The sequence below is a fragment of the Melospiza georgiana genome, chromosome 2 (assembly GCF_028018845.1).
Source record: "Melospiza georgiana isolate bMelGeo1 chromosome 2, bMelGeo1.pri, whole genome shotgun sequence".
Lineage (NCBI taxonomy): Eukaryota > Metazoa > Chordata > Aves > Passeriformes > Passerellidae > Melospiza > Melospiza georgiana.
Genome location: NC_080431.1, coordinates 31,548,875 through 31,569,375, shown reverse-complemented (window position 1 = coordinate 31,569,375; position 20,501 = coordinate 31,548,875). Strand labels below are relative to the sequence as shown.

Genomic DNA, 20,501 nt, shown 5'->3' with positions numbered 1-20,501 from the left:
TCTGTGTTGGCTCTGTCTCCGTTAGCTGCAATGACAGCTCGCCCACGGCTCCTAATGAGACATTTACCTGCTGGACTCCCCAGATCAGGGTGAGCCTCGAGGGCCAGAGTTTTCCCCAGGGTAAGGAGTCAGCCTTCCTCAAGGCACCTACAAATTTAAAATTTAAATCGTGTTGCACCACGAAATCACAGAGTAGTTCGGGCTGGAAGTGGCTTCTGGAGATCGATTAGTCCAACGCCCCAGCCAAGGCAAGGTCACCGGGAGCGGGTGACACGGGGAAGTGCCCAGGTGGGTTTTGAATGTGTCCAGAGAGGGAGACCCCACGCCCTCCCCGGGCAGCCTGTCCAGCGCTCTGCCACCCTCAGTGGAGAGAAGTTATTCCCATTTCTGAGGACAGGAGTAATTACAGATAACACACGCACACCGAAGCGCCGCCCGCGGCCCCGCTCGCCCGGCGGGCCCGGCAGGGGGCGCCGCCCGGTCGCCTGGCGGCGGCGTTTGGCCCATCGCGGCCGCCTTAGCCCTCCCCAGCCCCGGCCCCGGCCCCGGCCCGCCGCGGCTCCTCAGGGGCTGCCCGACCTCGGGGGCTCCGCCAGCCGCGCCCGCCGGCCGGGCCGGGCCGGGCCGCTGCCATGTTCACCAGCACCGGCTCCAACGGGTTCTGTGAGTACCGGCCCCGCCGCGGTCCGGGGAGGGCGGCGGCCAGGGGTGGGAGCGCGGGCGGCGCTGCCGCCGTCGGCCCCGGGGGAGCCGCTGGCTTCGGTCCTCCCTTGGCTGGACTTTTAAACTACGTGACGGCGGGAGGAGCCGCGGGTGTGTCTGTGTATGTGTCTGTATGTCTGCCTGTGTATGTCTGCCTGTCCGTGTCTCTCTGTGTGTTTATATGTACTTGCATACATCGATATAGATCTTCCTGCCAAGATACGTATCAGAAAACGCAAGCAACCCCTCTTTTCTAAATGTGAAATTTAACTTATTTTTTAAATCCAGTTTATTGATAAGGCAAACGTAACGTGCCCCTAGCTCTGCACGGCACATGTAAATAATTTCGTGTCCCGGTGCTGCCTGAACTGACTCGGCAGGTGTGTGGGGCCGGCTCTGAGCTTGTTTTACAGGACAGACTCTGCAGCGTCCGGGAGCAGCAGTGGGGAGCTGACCTGGCTGCGCTGTGCACTTGGGCACCACAGTCCTAAGAGCAGGCGAGGACAAATGCTAAGTCAAAGCTTTGCTGACTAACTGCGTGCTCCTTGCAAAACGGGAGGAGTGTCTGTCTGTCCGTCTGCTGAAGGGCAGGAGGGCTCTGCAGAGCTCTCTGAACGGGCTGGATCAATGGGCCGAGACTCAGCAGCAGGAGGTGTAAAAAGGTCAGGTGCCGGCTCCTGCACTTGGGGCTCAGCCACCCCAGGCAGCACTACGGGTCTGGAGAAGAGGGGCTGGAAAACTGCCCGGAGGAAAACGATCTGGTGCTGGTTGACAGCCAGCTGAGCATGAGTCAGTGTGCCCAGGTGGCCAAGAGGGCCAGTGGCATCCTGGTCTGTATCAGCAATAGTGTGGCCAGCAGGAGCAGGGCTGTGATTGTCCCCCTGTACCCAGCACTGGTGAGGCTGCACCTCAGGTACTGTCTCTAGTTCTGTGCCCTTCAATTTAGGAAGGACATTGGGGTGCTGCAGCATGTCCAGTGGAGCTGATGGAGCATCTGGAATGCATGTCCTATGAGGAGTGGGTGAGGGAGCTGGGCTTGTTTTGCCTGGAGAAAAGGAGGTTCAGGGGTGATCTTATCACTCTTTACAAGTACCTGAAAGGAAGCAAAGTGAGGCTTGCCTTCTTCTTGCAGGTAACCAGCAACACTAGAGAACTTAGCCTCAAGCTGTACCAGGGGAGGTTCAGGTTGGACATTGGGAGGAATTTCTTCACAGGAAGGATAATTAGATATTGGAATGGGCTGCCCAAGGAGGTGGTGGAGTTGCCATCCCTGGAAGTGTTTAAGAAAAGACTGGAATGTGACACTCAGTTCCATGGTCTTGTCAACAAGGTAGTGTTTGGTCAGAGGTTGGGCTGAGGATGATCTCAGAGGTCTTTTCTAACATAATTGATTCTGTGAAATCAGTTTGAGTGTGAAAGCACCCTCTGACTAGGGGGGAATAATTCTGGCATTTAAAAAGGGATGTTAGTTGTAGCTGTATTTTGTATGAGGAATCCAAAGAAGGGAAGTCTTTTTCAGATGGATCTGATAATACTGTACCTTGATTTGCAGCTCCTGATTTTTAATCTTTCCCTGTGCCCCCCAGTATATAGATACTGTAGAGGGACTTTTCAATGCCACGTGTCTTTGTATAATTCTATGAGAAAGAATGGACGAGGAAGAGTATCCTTGTTAGACTGAATGGGTGGAAAGTCGTGGTCAGTATTTACAAGTTTTTCCAGGTTTGATCCATCAGAAGGATGAGTGGGAAATGGTTGTCATAAGAAACATATATATGGTAGGGAAAAAAACCTAGATAATATGTCATTCTGGAGAAAGAAAATCATAGACTATCCTGATCTGGAAAAGACCCACAAGTTCAGCTTCTAGCCCTGCACAGGACAGTTCCAGAAGCACACCATGTGCCTGAGAACATTGTCTGAATGCTTCTTGAGCTGTGTCAGGCTGGTGCTGTGATCACTGCCCTGGGGAGCTGTTCCAGTGCCTGGTCACTCTCTAGGTAAAGAACCTTTCTAACATAAACCTTCCCTGACACAGCTCCACACTCAGTGTTGTGCTTTTTTTTCCTTCTCAGAAATAAATACACAGATGTTCTTACTGACCTTACTGTTAACCTAAAGTGGGTTTTTACAGTAAGACTTGGCTGGTACGGGTGCACTGACAAACTCCAGTAGAGGCATGGATTGAGGTGCTGTGACATATGCTCACCTAGGGCACAACTGTGGCAGTCTCAGGTGTCCCTGTGCCTTCAGAGTTGTTTCTGTGTGTGTAGCAGAAGTTGCTGCAGTAGCAGTAGGAGTGTGGGATTCTGTCAGTGATGCACAGAATCTGATGGTTCAGGCAGTTAGGGAGTTGGTGCCTGGTGCTGTATCAGGGAACTGTGTGTGTGTGTTCTGCCCCTGGGGCTTGGGAGCCTCTGGCAGAAGGCAGTGTTGGTGGGCTATGGGACCTGTGTCAGTGACCCTGAATAAAATAGGTGGACACCTGGTTCAGCAGCAATAACAATGATCATGCCAGGTCACACTGAAGGCTCCTGTAGCCTGCTGTGCCACCTCTGACAGACTAATTAACATCTATAATGTTGGGACGGGGAGATGGAAATGTAAAAATAAACATACCTGGTACATGGTACAACTGTGAGATAGGGAAGCCAGGAAACAAAGGACACCACTTTCTAAAAGGACAAAGATAGTTTGCCTCTGCTGTGGAAACTGTTTCTGTTATCTGGAATAACGGAGGAGCTGGTATGCTCTGGAGAAAAGAGCCAGTGGCTCTGGGTGAGATAAGAGACAGTGCAGATATATGCAGATGGCTTATCAGAGCACTAACCCAGGTGAGCTGACTTGTCAGAGGGCATTGCAGTGTGCTCAGGGGGCATCCTGGCAGCACCTGGCTTTAGGTGTGCTTGACAGCTGGGCTGAGGTGCCAGACCCAGGCTGGTTGCTTGTGTTGCAGTCTGCTGGCAGCTTCAGTCCCGTGTACAATGCTGCTGAAACGCTTGAGCAGTTCTGCAAGGGCTCACATGAGTGTGTGAATGGCCTGGCTGTTTGCTTTACTGTAGTGCTGCTTAGTTTGCCATGAGCAAAGGATGGTGCACAGGCAGGCTTTCCCTTATAGGACACAAAGGCCTTACCAGCAGTTTAAACCAGCTAGACCAACAGGAAACCTTTCTGCATACATTGTAATATCCCCTCCCAGTATTTTTCGTGCTGTTTATGTACTAGTAAGAAAGTCTGTTAAGAGTTAGTCATTAAGGTAAAATTTGAGTACATCTTTTAAAGCATATATACACTTGTTACACCTGAAAAACATTTGACTACTTTGACTACTGCTCACAAGCTATTTCTTGTAGAAGGAGGAAGGAGAACCCTTTGAACTAGCTAGTGCAACTTTAGCCTTTTACCTCTGTGAACCTTGTAGTGCAGAGCTAGCAATTTGTTAAAAATCCCCAAGGCAAGAAGGGATCTCTGTGCTCCTCTGCTTGCATAACTGGCAGGACTGAACTCTGTTGTGCAGAGGCGTCGGGAAAATAATAAAGCGATGTAAATTAATGCTTTGTGGTATGACTGAAGGAAAAGTGAAGCATGTACTGAATACATAACACTTGTGCATAACAGTGTTACGCAGTACAGTACTATATGGGAAAGCAAATTAGCTTGTACATCAGCATGCCACTGTGCAGCCTGGTTAGCCTGAGCCCTGAAAGCAGTGCAGCATTGAAGGCCACAAAACTGTGGCTATTCTGCTTCTGCAGAGCTAGCTCAGTTCATTTCAAGCTCGTGTGGGGATCTCCACATGGTTTTGTGGTAGCTGTTATTTCTGACAGTGTATACTAAAAGTAGTATGGTAACAGCTCTGGTTGGAAGGAGGGAAAGTTTGCTGAATGGGGTGAATATTTTTGAAACTTTCAACCTGATTCAGTTGCTATTTCAAGTATTGCTTTTAGAAACAAAGGTTTTCTTTTTTTTTCTTTTTGTATCTCCTTTTCTTTTTTAATTTGTGACCTAGGCTACACCTAGCAGTTTTCTAAACAGTATAGGCAAGTGGTTTGATTACAGTCTTGCCTGTACCTTTAAAAAATAGATTTAGAGCATGATCACAAGTTTCTCTATCAACTTTCTTAATACTAATATTATTCACCTCTCAGTTTCTGGATTCAATTTAGAAGCATTTGGTGAAGAACTGTTCCTGCAGTGATACTCTTACTGTTTTCACTTGCAAACGAACATCACTGCTGGTTGGTTAGCCAGCTGAAGGTTCTTGGACGGGTCTTAGAATACGATAGATTGATATCTGCATGATGGCTTAATGCAGGAAAAACAACCACTCAAAATGCAGATTGCATAAGTGCATTTGGGAAGTACTGTGGATTCGGTTGTGTATTAGTTGTGGTTTAATTCACAGATCTTGTGTATGAGCATTTCAAAACTGTTTTGTGGGTATCTTGTGCTATTATAGTAGGACCCAGCAGTTAATTGTGTGTTTGACAATGACATGCCTGCCTTATAGCAGCTGGGTTTGGGAAATTTGCAGGTGAAAGTGGAAAAAAAGAGTTGTTACACAGCATGTTTTCTGCAGCTGCTGTGTGAGCTCAGGAGGGATCCCCACAGAAATTGCCCTGAGCTGATTTGGGCTTCTGCAGCCGCTGCTCATCAGCCAGCTCATCACTTCCCATCAGCCGGCAGTGAGATCCTGTCCCAAGTCAACACTTGAGTCCTGAGCCTGGAGTAGCAGTCCGGGGGGTGAAGCTGTTCCTGCAAGGGCTCTTCTGCCACAGTAGCTTGGTCTGGCTTCCTGTTTGCTATGCCCATCTGCTGTCTCTTCATCTGTGAGTAGTGAACGGGCAGGGACAGGAAATAATTTCAAAAACTGTAGCTGTTGCTGTATCTTCTCATTCTTGCCATTAGTGCTGTGCTGATTTCTGAAGCTGCAACTCAGGCAGTTGTGCCATAAACCTCCCCCTCTGTTTGTGACAGATGGACACTTGTGTCCTTCACTCTGTAGTGTAAAAGAGGCACTGGCAACCAACAGAGTAGTAGGTTCTGGAAGAAGAGGATCTGTGGGCCTTGTAGTAGGTGCAGGGGTGGAATGTGGAGGCTTAGAAGTGGTTTTCTCACTTATGTCACATTCTGGATCAGCTTCGCGTTGCACAGTTGGTAGCCTGAAGGTTGGGACACTTGCCCATGAGATTATGAGAGCAGTTTTGGGGGAGAACTTCTCCATTGCACCAGGAGGAAGCAAAGATCTGTAGTGGAATCTGATTCCTTGCTCTTCATCATAGTGTGAGTTTATTCTGCTGGTTGTTACCAAAATTTCTCTGGGTGCTTAGGTGGATGCTCAGTAGATGTGTTGCAGCACCAGTGCTATAACTGCCTGTTGTTTGAAAGAAATGCCACTTAAGGAGCACTTTGGGATTGCAAATTTATTCCAAGATCTTTGAAGACAGTATTTAATATATTTTAACTTTCAAGGTCAAAATGAGTGGTTATCCTTTCATTCTTCTTTCTCTATGTGGTATAAAGACACCGTGCTGCCAGCAGACTGGTGCCCTGGTAGGTTTGTGGTAACTAGTTCCATTTCATCCATGCTTGCACATTCATTGGATTAGAATTCTACTTTCCAAATTTTACCTTTGCATTGTAAGCCAGGAATTTGACTTGGATATCAGAATGCCCGATTGTGCAAAATCTGGCATTGTTGTCATTTTTGGTCTGCCATGCTTGAGGCATTCCACAGTGGTGGGAAGGTTATTCCTTCCCCACAACCTCACAGCAATCCTCAAGAAGGATCTATATGCTCTTGGGGGATAAAGCAAACTGCTACACTGTGCAGTGAAACACTTGGAAAAAGAATTTCAGAGGATGCATTATTATATTTTTCAAGTTCACCAGACAAGAATAAACTTCTCAACCATGATGGCATTATGAGAAGCTGGAGAGTAGAAATTTTCATCACTCATGTGATGTTTCCTGTGGGTGACAGTCAGATTTATGGGTTAGGTGCTTCTGTGGTTTTTCACTTGATGACATGTTTTATAATAAGTATTTTTTCCCTGTATCAGAGTTTAAAATGCCTAAGATGAAAGCTAAAAGGAGACTTTTAATAAAAATGTGTGTTCGCACTTTTGGAGAAAATAGATATGGTTCTGTTGGTTGGATTTTTTGAAAGCATTCAAATTAGGAATTAACTTAATAGGATGAAGTATTTCAGTGTATATTACCTATAATGTAAAAATGATCTAATAAAAAAATTGCAGTAAAATCTACATATTAAACCTGTATAGAAAAATATAGTCATGATGGGTTATCTAGAGACTTTGTTCTCATGCATGTCTGTGGTAATGTGATCCTTGTGTAAAAAGTTTTATAGGATTAATTAGTTCTTGTGAGCTAATTAATTTCTTAAAATTAATGAAATAATGTAAATGCATTTAGTAAAATATAGTAAAATAACAATTTAAAGTAAAATTTAAATTTAAAATACAGTAAAGTAACAATTTTTATCAAACTTTGGTTCAGAAATGTTTATTGTTGTGACTATTACAATTCTTCCGAATTAGGCTGTACTTCCAAGTATGAAAAATCTGTATCTGATTATAAAATTGACCTTTTCACATTAAGAAATGTTAATTTAACTAAGTTAACTCGGGGAGTATTGCTTGAGGTTTCAAATGAATATCTGTGTGCATTGTCTTTGTAGTAGCTTTCAGGAAGTTCCAGCTTCTTTTTCCTCCCCATTGTACAGTTCTCTGATGGCTTCAGATGGTTTTGAAAAGTCCAACTGAATTAGAGGAATGAATAATTAAATAAAAAAAGGATGTCTAAAGAATATAGACCATTTTTGGAGGAAAAAACCCATAAAACAAACCCAAGGAAAGATAGCAGATTGAAATGTGGACAGTTTTCTTGCATTAAAATAAAAAGAATCAGCCAGACTGGTGTCTGATGCAGTCATAAAAGCAGAGCTTATATTTAGCATAGTAACATCAACCTTTGCCAATCCAAGTCACTGCCTAATTTCTATAAAAGGATGGTTCTTCAAGGCCATACTTGCTTAAATGAAAACTGCATTTTTAAATAATGAACTCAAAAGGTATGGGTGTGAACTGAATTAATAGTTTTAAGTACAAGTTTTCATTATGATACACATAGATGTTTTCTTCCCATGGTGAACATCAGAAGACTGCAGACTTCAAGGTGGTGAACAGCTCACTGTGCCCATCAAAGTAATTCTTGATGTCATCAGTTAATACTTGGATGAGGATCATGCTTATACTATGTAGCAAGAGCCATATTTTTGATGGCAGTGGGATTGTGCCATGATTAAAGTCTTCTCTTTGGTGCCTATTGCCATCTGCTTTTTCTTTCAGTAAACAGCAGTTTACTGTTCTAGTGCACAGCAGATGTTAAAAAAGTCCTTCATGATAGTCACTTTATCCTGGACAGGTAGTAAATGTTTATTGTATTATGCTGTTTCATGCAGTTTTGTTCCTGCTGTGTTCCTGCTCTTTACTCCCCATTAATACTTTTAATGTAATCTTATTGCTCCTTTTATTATATTAGGAAGAATGACAACAGAACTATGGATTTTTGTAGTACCCTGCAAAAACAGTTGTGTGAAAATGAATGGATTCTGTGCCATAGCTGATGTATTTGGAAAGAAAGTAAATGTCATTTAGGTTGCATTTGTGAGAAGGAGAGAAGTTGTAGAATAAATAATATTTCAGAGTCTCTGTGTTGGCTTGAGTTTTTGGGCAAGAGTTTGTGTTTTATGGCATCAGCTGCACCAGAAGGTTAGGGTGAATTGCTGCTATGCTCCTGCTGGATATCCTACTTGGCAGATTTTAGTAAATGTGAAATGTGTATTGCAGATTTTGCTGTTCTTTGCCTGCTTTTTCTGAGTGTCCTTTCTGAAAGTCACACCCCCAGAGGGAAAGAAGTTCTGATTTCATAAACATTCTGATTCTAGTAATTTTTAAATGAATAATTGTAATGATTGAATGGAAGGAAGATGAGTATCATGTAAATTGACTTAGATATGATTCCTTGAATGGTGGATCTAAGTGCAGTGGTAAGAAAGTCCATTTATTCAGGTGGTTCCTGCTTCATAGCCTCTAAGAAAAATCAAATCTTAATCCCTAAGGCAAGGGAAACAGAAGTATTTAACAGATGTGCATGTATATTTTGCTAGAAAAAAAGAGTGATTATTTTATTTCCTGAAATGCAACGGAGCCTTAGGAGGGCAGTATAGGAGGACATGACCTCAGTAGGTGCAAAGAGCTTAGGTTTAGCTGAGCTAATTTCATGAGACAGTGTTGGAAACAAAATGTCTGTTAATATTCACCTGTCATTAATATCTCTAAACATTTCCTTTGATTAGTGTGTTCTTCCCATCTATTCACAAGTTTTTGAGAACTTGGGAAGTTGTTGAGCTAAAAAGTCAAGATGGTGTCACTGCTATTATGTCTTCCAGTCACCTGTTTAAATATGTCACTTTTTGAATGTGAAAGACTTTTCTCTGAAATGGTTTGATTGTTTATTTGTTTTGTCTTTAAGATAAAGCGCCTTTGTCAAAGAGTTTGTTACTAGTCCCAAGTGCCATCTCGATTCTATTGACTCTGCTCTTCCAACACTATCAGAAGTTCTTTGTTTATAACCTACAAGCTGTAAAAGAGGATTTTCAGGTAAGAGTCTGTTCACTTTGTGTGAAAAGAGACTGCAAACTGTGGTTTTCTGTGCAATTTTCCCCCACAGTCTGTTTGTCCTTTGGTTCTTTCCCTTTGTTTACTGCTGTAGACCAGCTTGTTCTTATAGTTTTTTATATCACTCCAGTATGCTGCTTTTTGGAAAACATGAGAAAAACTGATCTGAAACAATCAACATAGCTTTTCATTTCTTTTTCTTGTCTGGGAAACTACTTGGTTTGTGTTGTTTTTCCTTTCAGGCATTGGCATATGTAAACTTGCTGTGAATGAAGTCTGACTTAACCCATTTATTAATACAAGTATTTTGATATTAATGTCGGTGTCTTATTGTGCCTAATTTTTGAGGCTGAAGAGGGCTACTTTGATTAGGCATGCTGATTATAAATTAGTTATTTTAACAACGGAGGCCATAATTTTCATTCTCTATCTAACTGTTGTAGTCAGTTGTGGAAAACTAAACTTTGCTTGTTGAATAGAACTGCTGCTTCTAAATTGAAAATTCCAGATGATGGGGGAGTTTGTCGTGCTCTTCAGTAATTGGCTGAATTGGTTAATTTCATGCTCATTCCTGTTTCAAACAAAGATACTCTATCTTTTAGATATTGTATCTTGTAATATTTTATTTTAAATTTAATTAAGGATCCTATAGTATCAGCTCTAAATGTTGAAATAATGCACTTTCATAAGTTCTGTGGGTATTTGTTTTGGGATGTTTTTAGTTTTTGGAAGTGGCAAACTACTGCTCAATAGAGAAAGGTTAGCAAATGCCTCTGTGTTTATCTTACCCCACAGATATTACAATTGCATCAAACAAAAGGTATGTAGTCAAATTAATGTCTTTGAGGATGCCAGCTGTAGCCTGTAAGCATTAAAAGATTATTAGACCTAGCTAGTGATCTCTGTGCTATTGTGGTCTCTGTAATCTTTCTTGTCAGAAACAAGAGCTTTATTGTAATAATAAATTACAACTCTGCAAGAGCACTGCTCATATTTACCAAGTATCTTGCTGATGCAGGGCAGTGAAAATACATAAATGATGTCTGCCTTTTAAAAATGCTACAGCCAAGTGTTTGGGGAGGGGAATGAAAAAGTCTGAGAAACTATTCAAGTTTTAATGGAAATTGTGTGGGTTTGGGATTTGTTTATTTGTTTGTTTTGAGATCTGTCTTCAGAGGAATCCTCTCTTTCCATATGTTTGATCTGCTGAAAAACAGTAGTAGCTGCATTTTATTCAAAGAAAACATCTCTACCGTGTCTTAACCATAAACATTGCAAGTATCTGTAAAAGCTGTGACACTTTTATTGTGCTGCTTTGGGGGGAATTTGTGAGTTTGGATTTTTTTATTTCATGAGATCATTTCATTTATTGTCACAGCCCTTGGAGCAAGCTATCTACTAAATCACTGAGTACCTCTGAGATCAGAGAGAACAGATTGTTTAACTCCTGTCTGGTGCTAATATTCAAATGAGAACTCTTAAAAGAAATTTTGTTTAGAATAAATTCACCTGCAAGGATGTGTTTAGTGGAAAGGTATTTTTTCAAGGAATGAACAAACATTTTGGATGTTGGATTTTAACACTTCTTAAATCTGGTAGAGAGCACACAAATTAAAGTGAACAGTTGAAGAAGAGTACATTTGATTTGGAAGGCAAAATATGTGCTGTCCAAAACTAAAAGGTCATTGTCTCCGTACAGAGGGCCTTCAAGAGCAGTGAAAATGCTGTGTGTAAAAGGTCTTCATTATATCATATCTATGTGTTTTTTTTAAGCTGGCTAAAGCAAAGAGCAGTAAGGCTAGAAGCCTTTCATAGCCTGTGTGAGAGCTGCTCAGTTAGTGCATGAAATATTCAGCTTCAAGGTCATGGCCCTGCCAGTCTTGACTTCAGGAGGGATCATACTCAGGCTAGCATTTAAAACTGGGCAAGTTGACATGGGATAGTGGGAATGCTGAGTGGAGTGGACTGGGGCCAGTTCTGTTTAGTGTCTTCATTCATAACTTGGACAGTAGGACATAGTGTTCCCTCAGCAAGCCTGTGGGTGATGTAAAACTTGCATTTGGAGTTGCTACACCTGTTAGTTCTGCAGCCATTTAGAGGAGAGAAAAGAGTCAGTAGGAACATTAGTACAGCAAGGACAAATGCAAACTCCTGCATCAGAGAGGAGTAACACCATGCACCAGTACAGGCTGTGGGCTGAACAGCTGGAAATCACTTTACAGGAAAAGCCCTGAGGGTCCTTGGCATATTGCAGAGAGTTCCAGTGGAGGACCACCAGGCTGGTCAGGGGCTGGAGGATTTGGTGTATGAGGAGAGGCTGAGAGAGCTGGGATTGTTTAACCTGGGGAAGAGAAGGTTTAGGGTAGATCTTACCAGTGCTTGTAAATACCTAATGTGAGGGAGCCAAGCCCAGTGAAAGGACAAAGAGGCAATGGGCAAGAATTCAAATACAAGAAATCCCATTTAAAGATAAAGGTTTTTACTGTAAGACTGATGGAATAGAGGAACAGTTTCCATCCTTAGAGATGTTCAAGACTCAACTTGGCATGGCCCTGAGCAAGCTGATCTGGTTAGACCTTCTTAGAACAGTTACACTGTACTATTTTGTATCTGGAGGTTTCTTCAAAATTTTTTTTTTGTAATTCTAAATTCACTAGGGATGTGATTTACATTTGTATTTCTAAGTGTAAACTAGGAACCTCAAAGTGTATTTTGAGTTAATTTTAATTGTTTATTTATTTTAACACTTAAACATCTGCTTTGAAAATATTTTAGAGACTCTCTGTATTTTCCTCCTTAACTGTGCTGTGTTTCTCTTACCTGACCCCAGTATTGCATTCTCTCGGAGCACAAATTCTGTAAAGAATTTCCTTGAAAGAGGAATGGCTTAACATGATGATATTAACCTTCCAGATTTGGAGACTTGTCTGTGGAAGAACAATATGTCTTGATTTGAAAGACACATTCTGCAGCACTCTGCTCATTTACAACTTCCGAATATTTGAAAGAAGATATGGCAGCAGAAAATTTTCAGTAAGTTCAATTTTGAGAGTTTTTTAATAGAAACTTTTCTATAGAGTTTAGTCTTGTACTCCTGGATCAATACTGAAGTTTTATTTCTAGCGTGTTGTATAGAAATGTGTTACAGGGTTGTAAAGATAATTTGGTTTTAATAAATTTAAATTGATATTGATAATACCTTGCAGTCAGTGGATTATTCTGATTTCTATTTGCAGTATCACTTGTAAGATCAGACTCATCAAATTTAATTTTGGAAACAATCTTACCCTTGATTCTTCAGTATCTAGACAAGTAGACCTGGAATTATGCTGTGCTAAAGATTGAATTTAACTTAATCGAACTACTATAGAGGTTTTCTTATTTTTTGTTATATTTAGAGGTATATTAAAACTTTATTTTGAAACTGTTGAATTGATTCAAATTAACCTTTTTCTTTCCAGTCTTTTTTACTGGGCGCTTGGATGCTCTCAGCTTTTTTTGATCTTCTCCTTGTAGAAATCACTCAGTATGTATTTGGCATCACCATCAACAGCTTGCCTTCTGGTTTGTAAGTAGCTTCTAATGAATTGGCTCCTTTAGATATAGTTTCAAGGGATTGTTTTCTCAAGATTTTATTTTAAAAACCTTTCTTTGTGTAACTCTTCAAATTAATTTAATCCTCTTTTGAACTGAAGTGTAAAGGTTCTTGGCACAACTACTGTAATTTCAAACATTTATTTCTTAGCTATGATTTGTGTTTAATTTATAATTTATCCATACAATGTTTAGTTTCCAATCTGTTAGTCTCATTTCCTCTGTTAACATGATTGCAACATGGCTTGCAGCACACAAATTATTGCTGTATTTGTTCAGTCTAAATTGTTTGCATCCATTCAGTTTGTAAAAACTGCAATCAGTTTGGGCTGATTACTGTCTTAAATCAGAAAGGCAACAGGACTGTAAGTCATGTGCTTTATGTTCACTTGTAAATGCACATGCATTTCGTGTTGGTATTTTGTATGTTTTTTAAAAATTGAGTGCCAGAGGTTGTTACTCCATTTTGTGCTTGCAGCTGAAGTTCTTACAGCTTTAAGGTGTTCAGTGGTTCAGTTTTGAATAACCTATGTTTGAGATTTCTGCACTTAATAAAATATATGCATATTACAGTAGGACCACAGAGCTTGCAGCCCTTTGTGGTTAAACTTCTGGCAGATGAGATCACACACACTTGAGTTTCCATGTGTTGCACACTCTGAGGTAATAATGAAAGCTCTTGGAGTAAGATTTTTAATATTAAACACTGTATCAGATGTTTTCTTTTTTATTTCTGCTTTTCCAGAGAATCTGTTGAAAGTATCTAAAGATTGATTTATAAGGGACAAAAAGCATGTGTTTGATATTATAAAAATACATTTTTTGTGGTGTCTGAGTATTCAAAAGAAGTTGAAAGCTTGAGTAGCTACTGCAGTTACTTGTGTTTGTTACGTAGAGTTTGTTGCTAGGACAGAGGCTGCTAATGTGTCTGGAGAAATTAATATTTTCCTATATGTAAAAAGATATTTTGTGCAAAAGTAAGGTATCATAAATGTGCACATCATACCCACAGGTAGGTGATGAACAGTCTGACCATTTTACCCTTTGATGGTATTTTTATGACTGCAGAATGTAGTAGTTTACAAAGAAATTTGCATCAAAGAAGTTTTTAATTAAGTGAAATATAAATTTTATCTACATATGCCTTCTCATTAAGTCATAATGACTTTGATATTGAGAGAATGAAATTAATTTTAGAAATGTGGGATATACAGTAGTTTCAGGAGCATTTGATTATGCAAATATAAAAAATTCATATATGCATTGCATCATAATTCTTCAGTGTTGTCTACTTTATTATATTAATAGTCTCTTTCACATCTGACAATATTCACAGTCGTTTGAGGTGATAAAAGCATTGGAAAGTTTAACACTGGTGCTAGGTTTTAGTTCATTTCAGGTGAAACAACAAAAGATGTTGAGCAAATAAAAAGAAGTGCAATTATTATTCTGCTTCTGTCACATTTACAATGCACAAATATAGCTGTTACCTTTGGTTATCGAACATCCTTCTGCGTAGCTGAGTGCTAGAATTTGGAAAAAGAATCCCTTGTTTGCATTGTAAAAGTCCCCTGACATTTTTCCTCTTTTTATATCATTTCACTGTTAATATTATTGAGTGATCTGACACTTCCAGTTCGAAAACTTTTCCTGCGCACGCTCCGAAGGTAATTGCGATAAAGGATCACGCTGATGACTCTTGCCTGGAATTGTTTGGAAACAATGTAGTACAGTATAACATCCAAGCATGTGCTGAGATTCATGAGGAAGGTGGTGAAGGCTGCCCAGGGATTGTAACTTGTATTTTCATCTTGCAGCATCAGGAAGGCAAAGCAGATGTGGAAGGGTACAAAGCAGATGAGTACCTGAGCAATCAGAGTAACTATAATTCTTATGGATCTCTCCTTGGCCTTAGGCTTCAGTTTGGAAGTCTTGCCATGAATAAAATTATAAATAATGACTAGGTAACACCCCATCATGATAAACAAGGGGATCAGAAAGAAAAAAATCAAGCGACAAAAATTCAGTGTATTTACTTCCTTTAAATGGATGATATCAAGCATTTTCATGCAGGTGGTGAAATTTGAGGCTTGGTCTGGATCAGATCGTAAAAACACCAACGGGGATGTTGTTGAGAGGGTCATTATCCAGATTCCAGCGCAAGCCAGCACAGCTTTTTTTGTATTTTTGAGTTCTTTGACATGTTTGGGCTGGACAATAGCCATGAATCTGTCTACGCTGATGAAAGCGAGCAGCCACAGAGCAAGGGCTGGGTAAAACACGGTGAAAGCCCCGAGGATCCGGCAGAAGGTATCTCCAAAAGGCCACGCTTCCGTCCCGTGGTAGATTATCCGGAAGGGCAGGGAGAAGATAAAAACCAGGTCAAGCAATGCGACGTTCATCATGTATACAGTTATAGTGGTTCTCTTCTTGGTAGTGCAGCTGAACACCCACAGTGCAGTGGCATTCACCAGCAATCCCACTGTGAGCACAAAGCTGTAGAAGACCAGTGATGCAATCCTGTATTCTTCTGGGTGGGAGTTTTCTGGCGTCATAGTTTAATTGAACTCAGGAATAGTTGTTGCACTCCATAAATCCCCTAAAATTAGATAAAATATGGGAAGTTATTCTCAGTCAAATAAAATCTGTCTTTAAAAACAAACAGGAAGAAACATCCTAAAACCAAACATCCTTGTTTTAGGATGGTGTTCAGTGATGAAACTATTGTTTAGCTCTGAAATGTTCTAGCTTTGTTGCTTTTTCTGACTGCAAATACATTATCATCCTCTGAGGGAAACATATGTATTTTCAGACTTGTGAAAATTGTATTTATAAGTATGTTTGAATAAAATATTTTTATTACTTACAGGGCTTTTAATATAAGGAATTAAAAAGTCAAGATTGGCATTTCAAGTGTGCATCAGTAGCTGATAATTAGATTGAAATAGTTGTATTTGAGCTATGACAGGTACTTTCTAAAGAAAATATTTCTTCAAGCTGTCTCCGTTGAAAAAATTCTTGACTAAAACTAGTTATGAATAGAAACAAGTCAGCATGGCATTTAGTGACATTTGGATATGCAAAGAGTATTGACTTTGCCTTTTATCTGTGTAGGACCTACTTAACTCCCAAAAGAGCAGGTGCTTTGCTTATTAAAGACACTTAAAAAAACTCTTTGAGTATCTGCATAGCTTCTCATGTTTAATTAGTGTTTAATCCCAGGGCATCAGAACCACCCACCCAACATATGAGTAAAATTAATAGATTAATAGACTTCCTGTTTAAAAAACTAAAAAGGAGGAAAGCAGCACAGTCTCCAGCCAGGCCATTTAGGAACACTATTTGTCTGGGGAAGAAGTTGCTGTCTGGTAGCCAGCTACCCCAGAGCACAGTTATGTTCCTTCATCCTGCTTTTTGATCATAGGGGTTGGACATCTGAAATGTCCCTGTGCAGGCTGAGGTGAAGAGAGGTGAAGGAGAGGATCCCTGGTTTTCTCTGGAGGATGGCAGACCTTACTTGGTGCTTGCATGAGTGCTTTGTTTAACCTTCACCCCCAGCACTTTCCTGGCCCTTGGTGTGATTGCAGTTTCATGACTTTATGTGGGAGGGTTCCTCTTGTCTGGCCTTTTACCCAGCCCTGTGGCAGCTTTGTGAAGAGGAGGAACAAGTTAGTTGTTTGTCTGATCTTCCCACTTGTGACAAACGGCCAAGGAAGTTCCACAGTATCTGTTAGGCACCAGAACTGTTCTCAAGAGCAGAAGGGTGCCTAGTTCCTGTGTGTTTTATCTCCAGAAGTGAAGAATGCATTGAAACCCAGGTTTATTGTTACTGCCCATCTGGTTAATGCTTTCTCTGTAATGTTACCCAATGCTTTCTCAGTGCTACAGGAATGCATAGGGGATTGAACCAGTGTTTATTAATCTGGCATCCTGGTTTGACACTGGCAAATACCAGCTGCATTTCAGAAGATTACCATGGAGTAACTAACTTAAATATGACCTATTAAATCTTTATGTAGGTTAGTTTCTGCTTTGAAATATAAAATTTGGAATTCTAATTTTCTTACAGTTCTCCAGTTTACAGATATAATAAAGTTATGGATAGAAATATTTAACCCTTAACTCTGAGGTCTTTTTTTCAGCTGTACAAAACAAAAAAGGCGTGTTTTGTGCTCAGATGAGGACATTAGAACATGCAACAGAATTTATGTTTTGTTTGGGAAAAGCCATGTACGTAATACAAAAAAGAGGTTTGGGGGGCATCTGTATAAATGCCTCTCAAATTCCTCATTGCGTGAAGAACCCTAATAATGAAAATAAAATAATTAAAAAATGCTAGCAAACCTTATTGCAGGTTAGATGGCATATGCTAAAAATGTTGTGCATGTGCTAGCAGCATAGTTAAAATATTATCTGGCACACTGTTCCACTTTCACTATTGTTGCACAAAATTGTCCAAATGTTGCTTAATATACACCTCCCCCTTGCACATTGTGTTTTTTTTTTTTCCTCTTTTGTTCTGTTATTTTTTTTCTCTTGCTAGTGATTGTGTTTGACAGTGCAGAGCTACCAAGCTCAATATCCTGAGTGATTTGGCAGGTGAATTGAGTAGTAATGTATAAGACAGGTAGAATAATTCACTTGAATATTAAGAAACATCATGGATTTTAGTTTTGATTTTGCTCTTGTCTCCTTTGGACTTGCAGTGACTGCAATTAGTTCTGGTCAGGTCATATTTTCAAAATAACCAGTAGCCTGATGTTGATGGGAAGAGAGGAAGCTGAATCTGGTGTCATCTACTTTTCTTGCCTTGTTTGCTGGTTATTCCAAGTTTGCAACAGTTCTGAGATATATCAAAGAACTGACTTGCTGTAACAGAAAGGGTTTGTTTTTTGTTTTTTTTCCCTTGGTTTTTGGAGACTGTTTCCCAACTTTGTGAATTTAAATGCATGCCAGTTAATTTTTAAGATCCTAAAATGTAGCATTTATCTAGGTAAGAAATATTGAGATTTTTGAAAAGCATATGTTAAATATGCTTTTATACACAATTGGAGATATTTAGCTTTTTCGTTGCATTTATACACAATTGGAGATATTTAGCTTTTTCGTTGGTACTTTTCTGCTTGGAGTTCAGGTTGGTACCTCCCAGGTCAGCCCAAGCGTATCTTTGGGTGCCTCTGGGTGGATGTTTTTGCTCTAGTTGCCATTTTTCATAATGGGAACATTTACTTACTGGTATTGATTTGAGCACTTGCTGAAGAGCCCTTGGTTCACTGGTTTCTGGAAGACTTGTCTGTGTTAATTCTGAATGACTACTCTGTTGTTTATCTCTATATTTTATCAATCTTTTAATTTTTTAATGATAACTAACATTCTGAATGTCTAATGTGAATTGTGAAGGCTAGCTAGGTGCCCTGTATGAGAAAAAGATGTTGACAGGAAAATCACAATTAAATCTTTTCCTTCAGATTCCTAATGTAAGTTAGGTAACAGTAGTTCCATTTAAAGGGCCATGTGTGTATCTCTCTTCCCAATCCCCCTTTTTACTTTGTCCCTTATATTTGGTTGCAGTTCCCCAAGGATAACATGGCTTTCACTGAAGCACAGAGGCACCAAGTAACATGATCTCCTGCTTTTCATTTCATGACAACAAACATTTTTCTTTTAGTGATAAATGTACTTACCAATGTTTTCGTTTATTGCATACTCTTAAAATTTTTGTTAAAATCCTAAAATCCTAAAATCCAGTATTTATGGTACTATGCTGTTACAAATGCAATCATTTTTTCTTTAAATGTTATTTATAGAATGCTGCTGATATTTTGAAAGTGCATTAAAAATTAAATATCTTTTCATTAGTTCTAGAATTAATGCCCATGTTCTGCTTCTGAACAAAGTCTCTTAGCAACATGTATGAACATCCAAGTTACTTTGTTAGCACAGCATAAGGGATTGTTACTCACCTTTTGTGCTCTGCAAAATTTCTTCAGAGATGCTTCTTTCATGGCCCCAAATCTGTAGAAGGTTTAGACTTCCTCTTCTTTGCTCAGCTTCACTTAGCTAAAATAGCTCCTCTTCTCAGGCAGGAAACAATGACGTAATCTCACTAGTGCTGAGCTCTTTTATTGGTCATACTTAAAAGTTACTATTTCACATAGAAGGGGTGTGTATGAACTGGTATTTCTATTACCTTTCAACAGTCAAACGTTTGTAATATTTCCAGTGTGGTCAGACTGGGCTGTTGTACTACATATATTTTCAACTCTTAAATGTTTGTGGTATCATGAAAGCATATTTTCAAGTTTCCATAAAAAGGTATCTGCAAGAATACACATCTTGGTTATGCATAAGTTTGTAATAAGCACAATGTAAATGTATTTTCAGTAGAGCATAGTCTGGTGGATTTTTTGTGGAAATCCCCTTTTTATTTATATTGCCTTGGATAGCAGTCAATCTGAAAGTGACAGAAAGTCACTGCATTTGAAATGAGAAGTTTGATTCACTTGAATACACAACTTTGTTTATGCCTGTAATTACATTTTATTTACACAGCAGCAATATTTCTATTTTTTATTCGCTGTCTAAATTAATAACATGCTTATTTGAGAGCTTTGCTGAAAAATGCTGTATGAAAAGGGGTTTTAGCCTGTGTTAAAATGGAGTAAAATCTCTCAGCTGTGTCTCTGCAAGTCATCTTAGGTGGGATGGGAGTAGTCACAAAGGTTTATAGGTGGAGAAGACTAACTTCCCGTGTTTCCTCTTGTCAGCTTGAGAAAAGATCCACCCTTTAGAAGAGCAATTTGGAGAAGGAGCTCATGCCATATTCTCTGTAGAGTGCTTGTTGCTTCAGGTCTCTGGCTGGCAGTCTTTGGGAGGTGGTAGCAGAGAGCTCTGTGTTGAGTAGGGGAGCAATAATGTTTTGGTCTCCACCTGACATGTGGTCAAGAATTTGCCAGGATGTTCCCTTGGTGCCAGAAACAACAAAGCCCTGCAGTTCAGAAATTGCCAGAATCAGGTTTGTTTGTGGGAACGTCTTTCTTCACTGACTGTAAAACTAATGTGGGTAGGTGATCCTCACTTAGTGCTCAATATAACTTCTGGGAAAAGAAACCCCTCTCTACTGTAATAATGTAATTCATATCAGCTGAATGGGTTTGTGTTACCATGTAGGTGTCTGCATGGGTCAGTGTGATTGTTAAAGTAATTATAGGGAAGGACCTGGGCATGATTTTTGGTGTGTAGATTACCTTTAAATATTTAGGGGTTTTTTCTGTTCAGGGGAACTAATATGAAACTTGTTTTTTAATGATCCTTCAAAGGCCTTTTAAATGCAGTGAGCTGCAAATCCTTCCCAGATCACCCTAGGGAAATATAAATTTATTTAAAAGCACTTAATATTTTAGGACTAAGGCATATCTTAAAAGGGCTAACCAGTGCTGAAAACTCTTCAGTGGCTTTATCATTAGTAAAGCAGCTCCAGAGCATGCTTCAGCAGAACAAAGC

The 20,501-nt window shown here is 40.0% G+C and overlaps 2 protein-coding genes across 2 annotated transcripts in view; one reads left to right on the top strand and one right to left on the bottom strand.

The window, feature by feature from the left end:
• Positions 1-574: 574 nt before the first annotated feature.
• The window catches only part of UBAC2 (UBA domain containing 2), an 87,675-nt gene continuing 67,748 nt past the window's right edge, over positions 575-20,501 (top strand). The window contains exons 1-4 of the mRNA XM_058018970.1: positions 575-663; positions 9,259-9,386; positions 12,318-12,437; positions 12,866-12,972. Of these exons, the coding sequence (XP_057874953.1) occupies positions 633-663; positions 9,259-9,386; positions 12,318-12,437; positions 12,866-12,972 (386 nt within the window). The 5' untranslated portion in view covers positions 575-632. The remainder of the gene's footprint in view (positions 664-9,258; positions 9,387-12,317; positions 12,438-12,865; positions 12,973-20,501) is intronic.
• GPR18 (G protein-coupled receptor 18) lies at positions 14,279-19,001 on the bottom strand. The gene is made up of 2 exons (XM_058018971.1): positions 18,962-19,001; positions 14,279-15,597 (listed from the first exon to the last, which is right to left on the bottom strand). The coding sequence occupies exon 2, from the start codon at positions 15,551-15,553 to the stop codon at positions 14,588-14,590; it is 966 nt and encodes a 321-aa protein (XP_057874954.1). The 5' UTR covers positions 15,554-15,597; positions 18,962-19,001; the 3' UTR covers positions 14,279-14,587.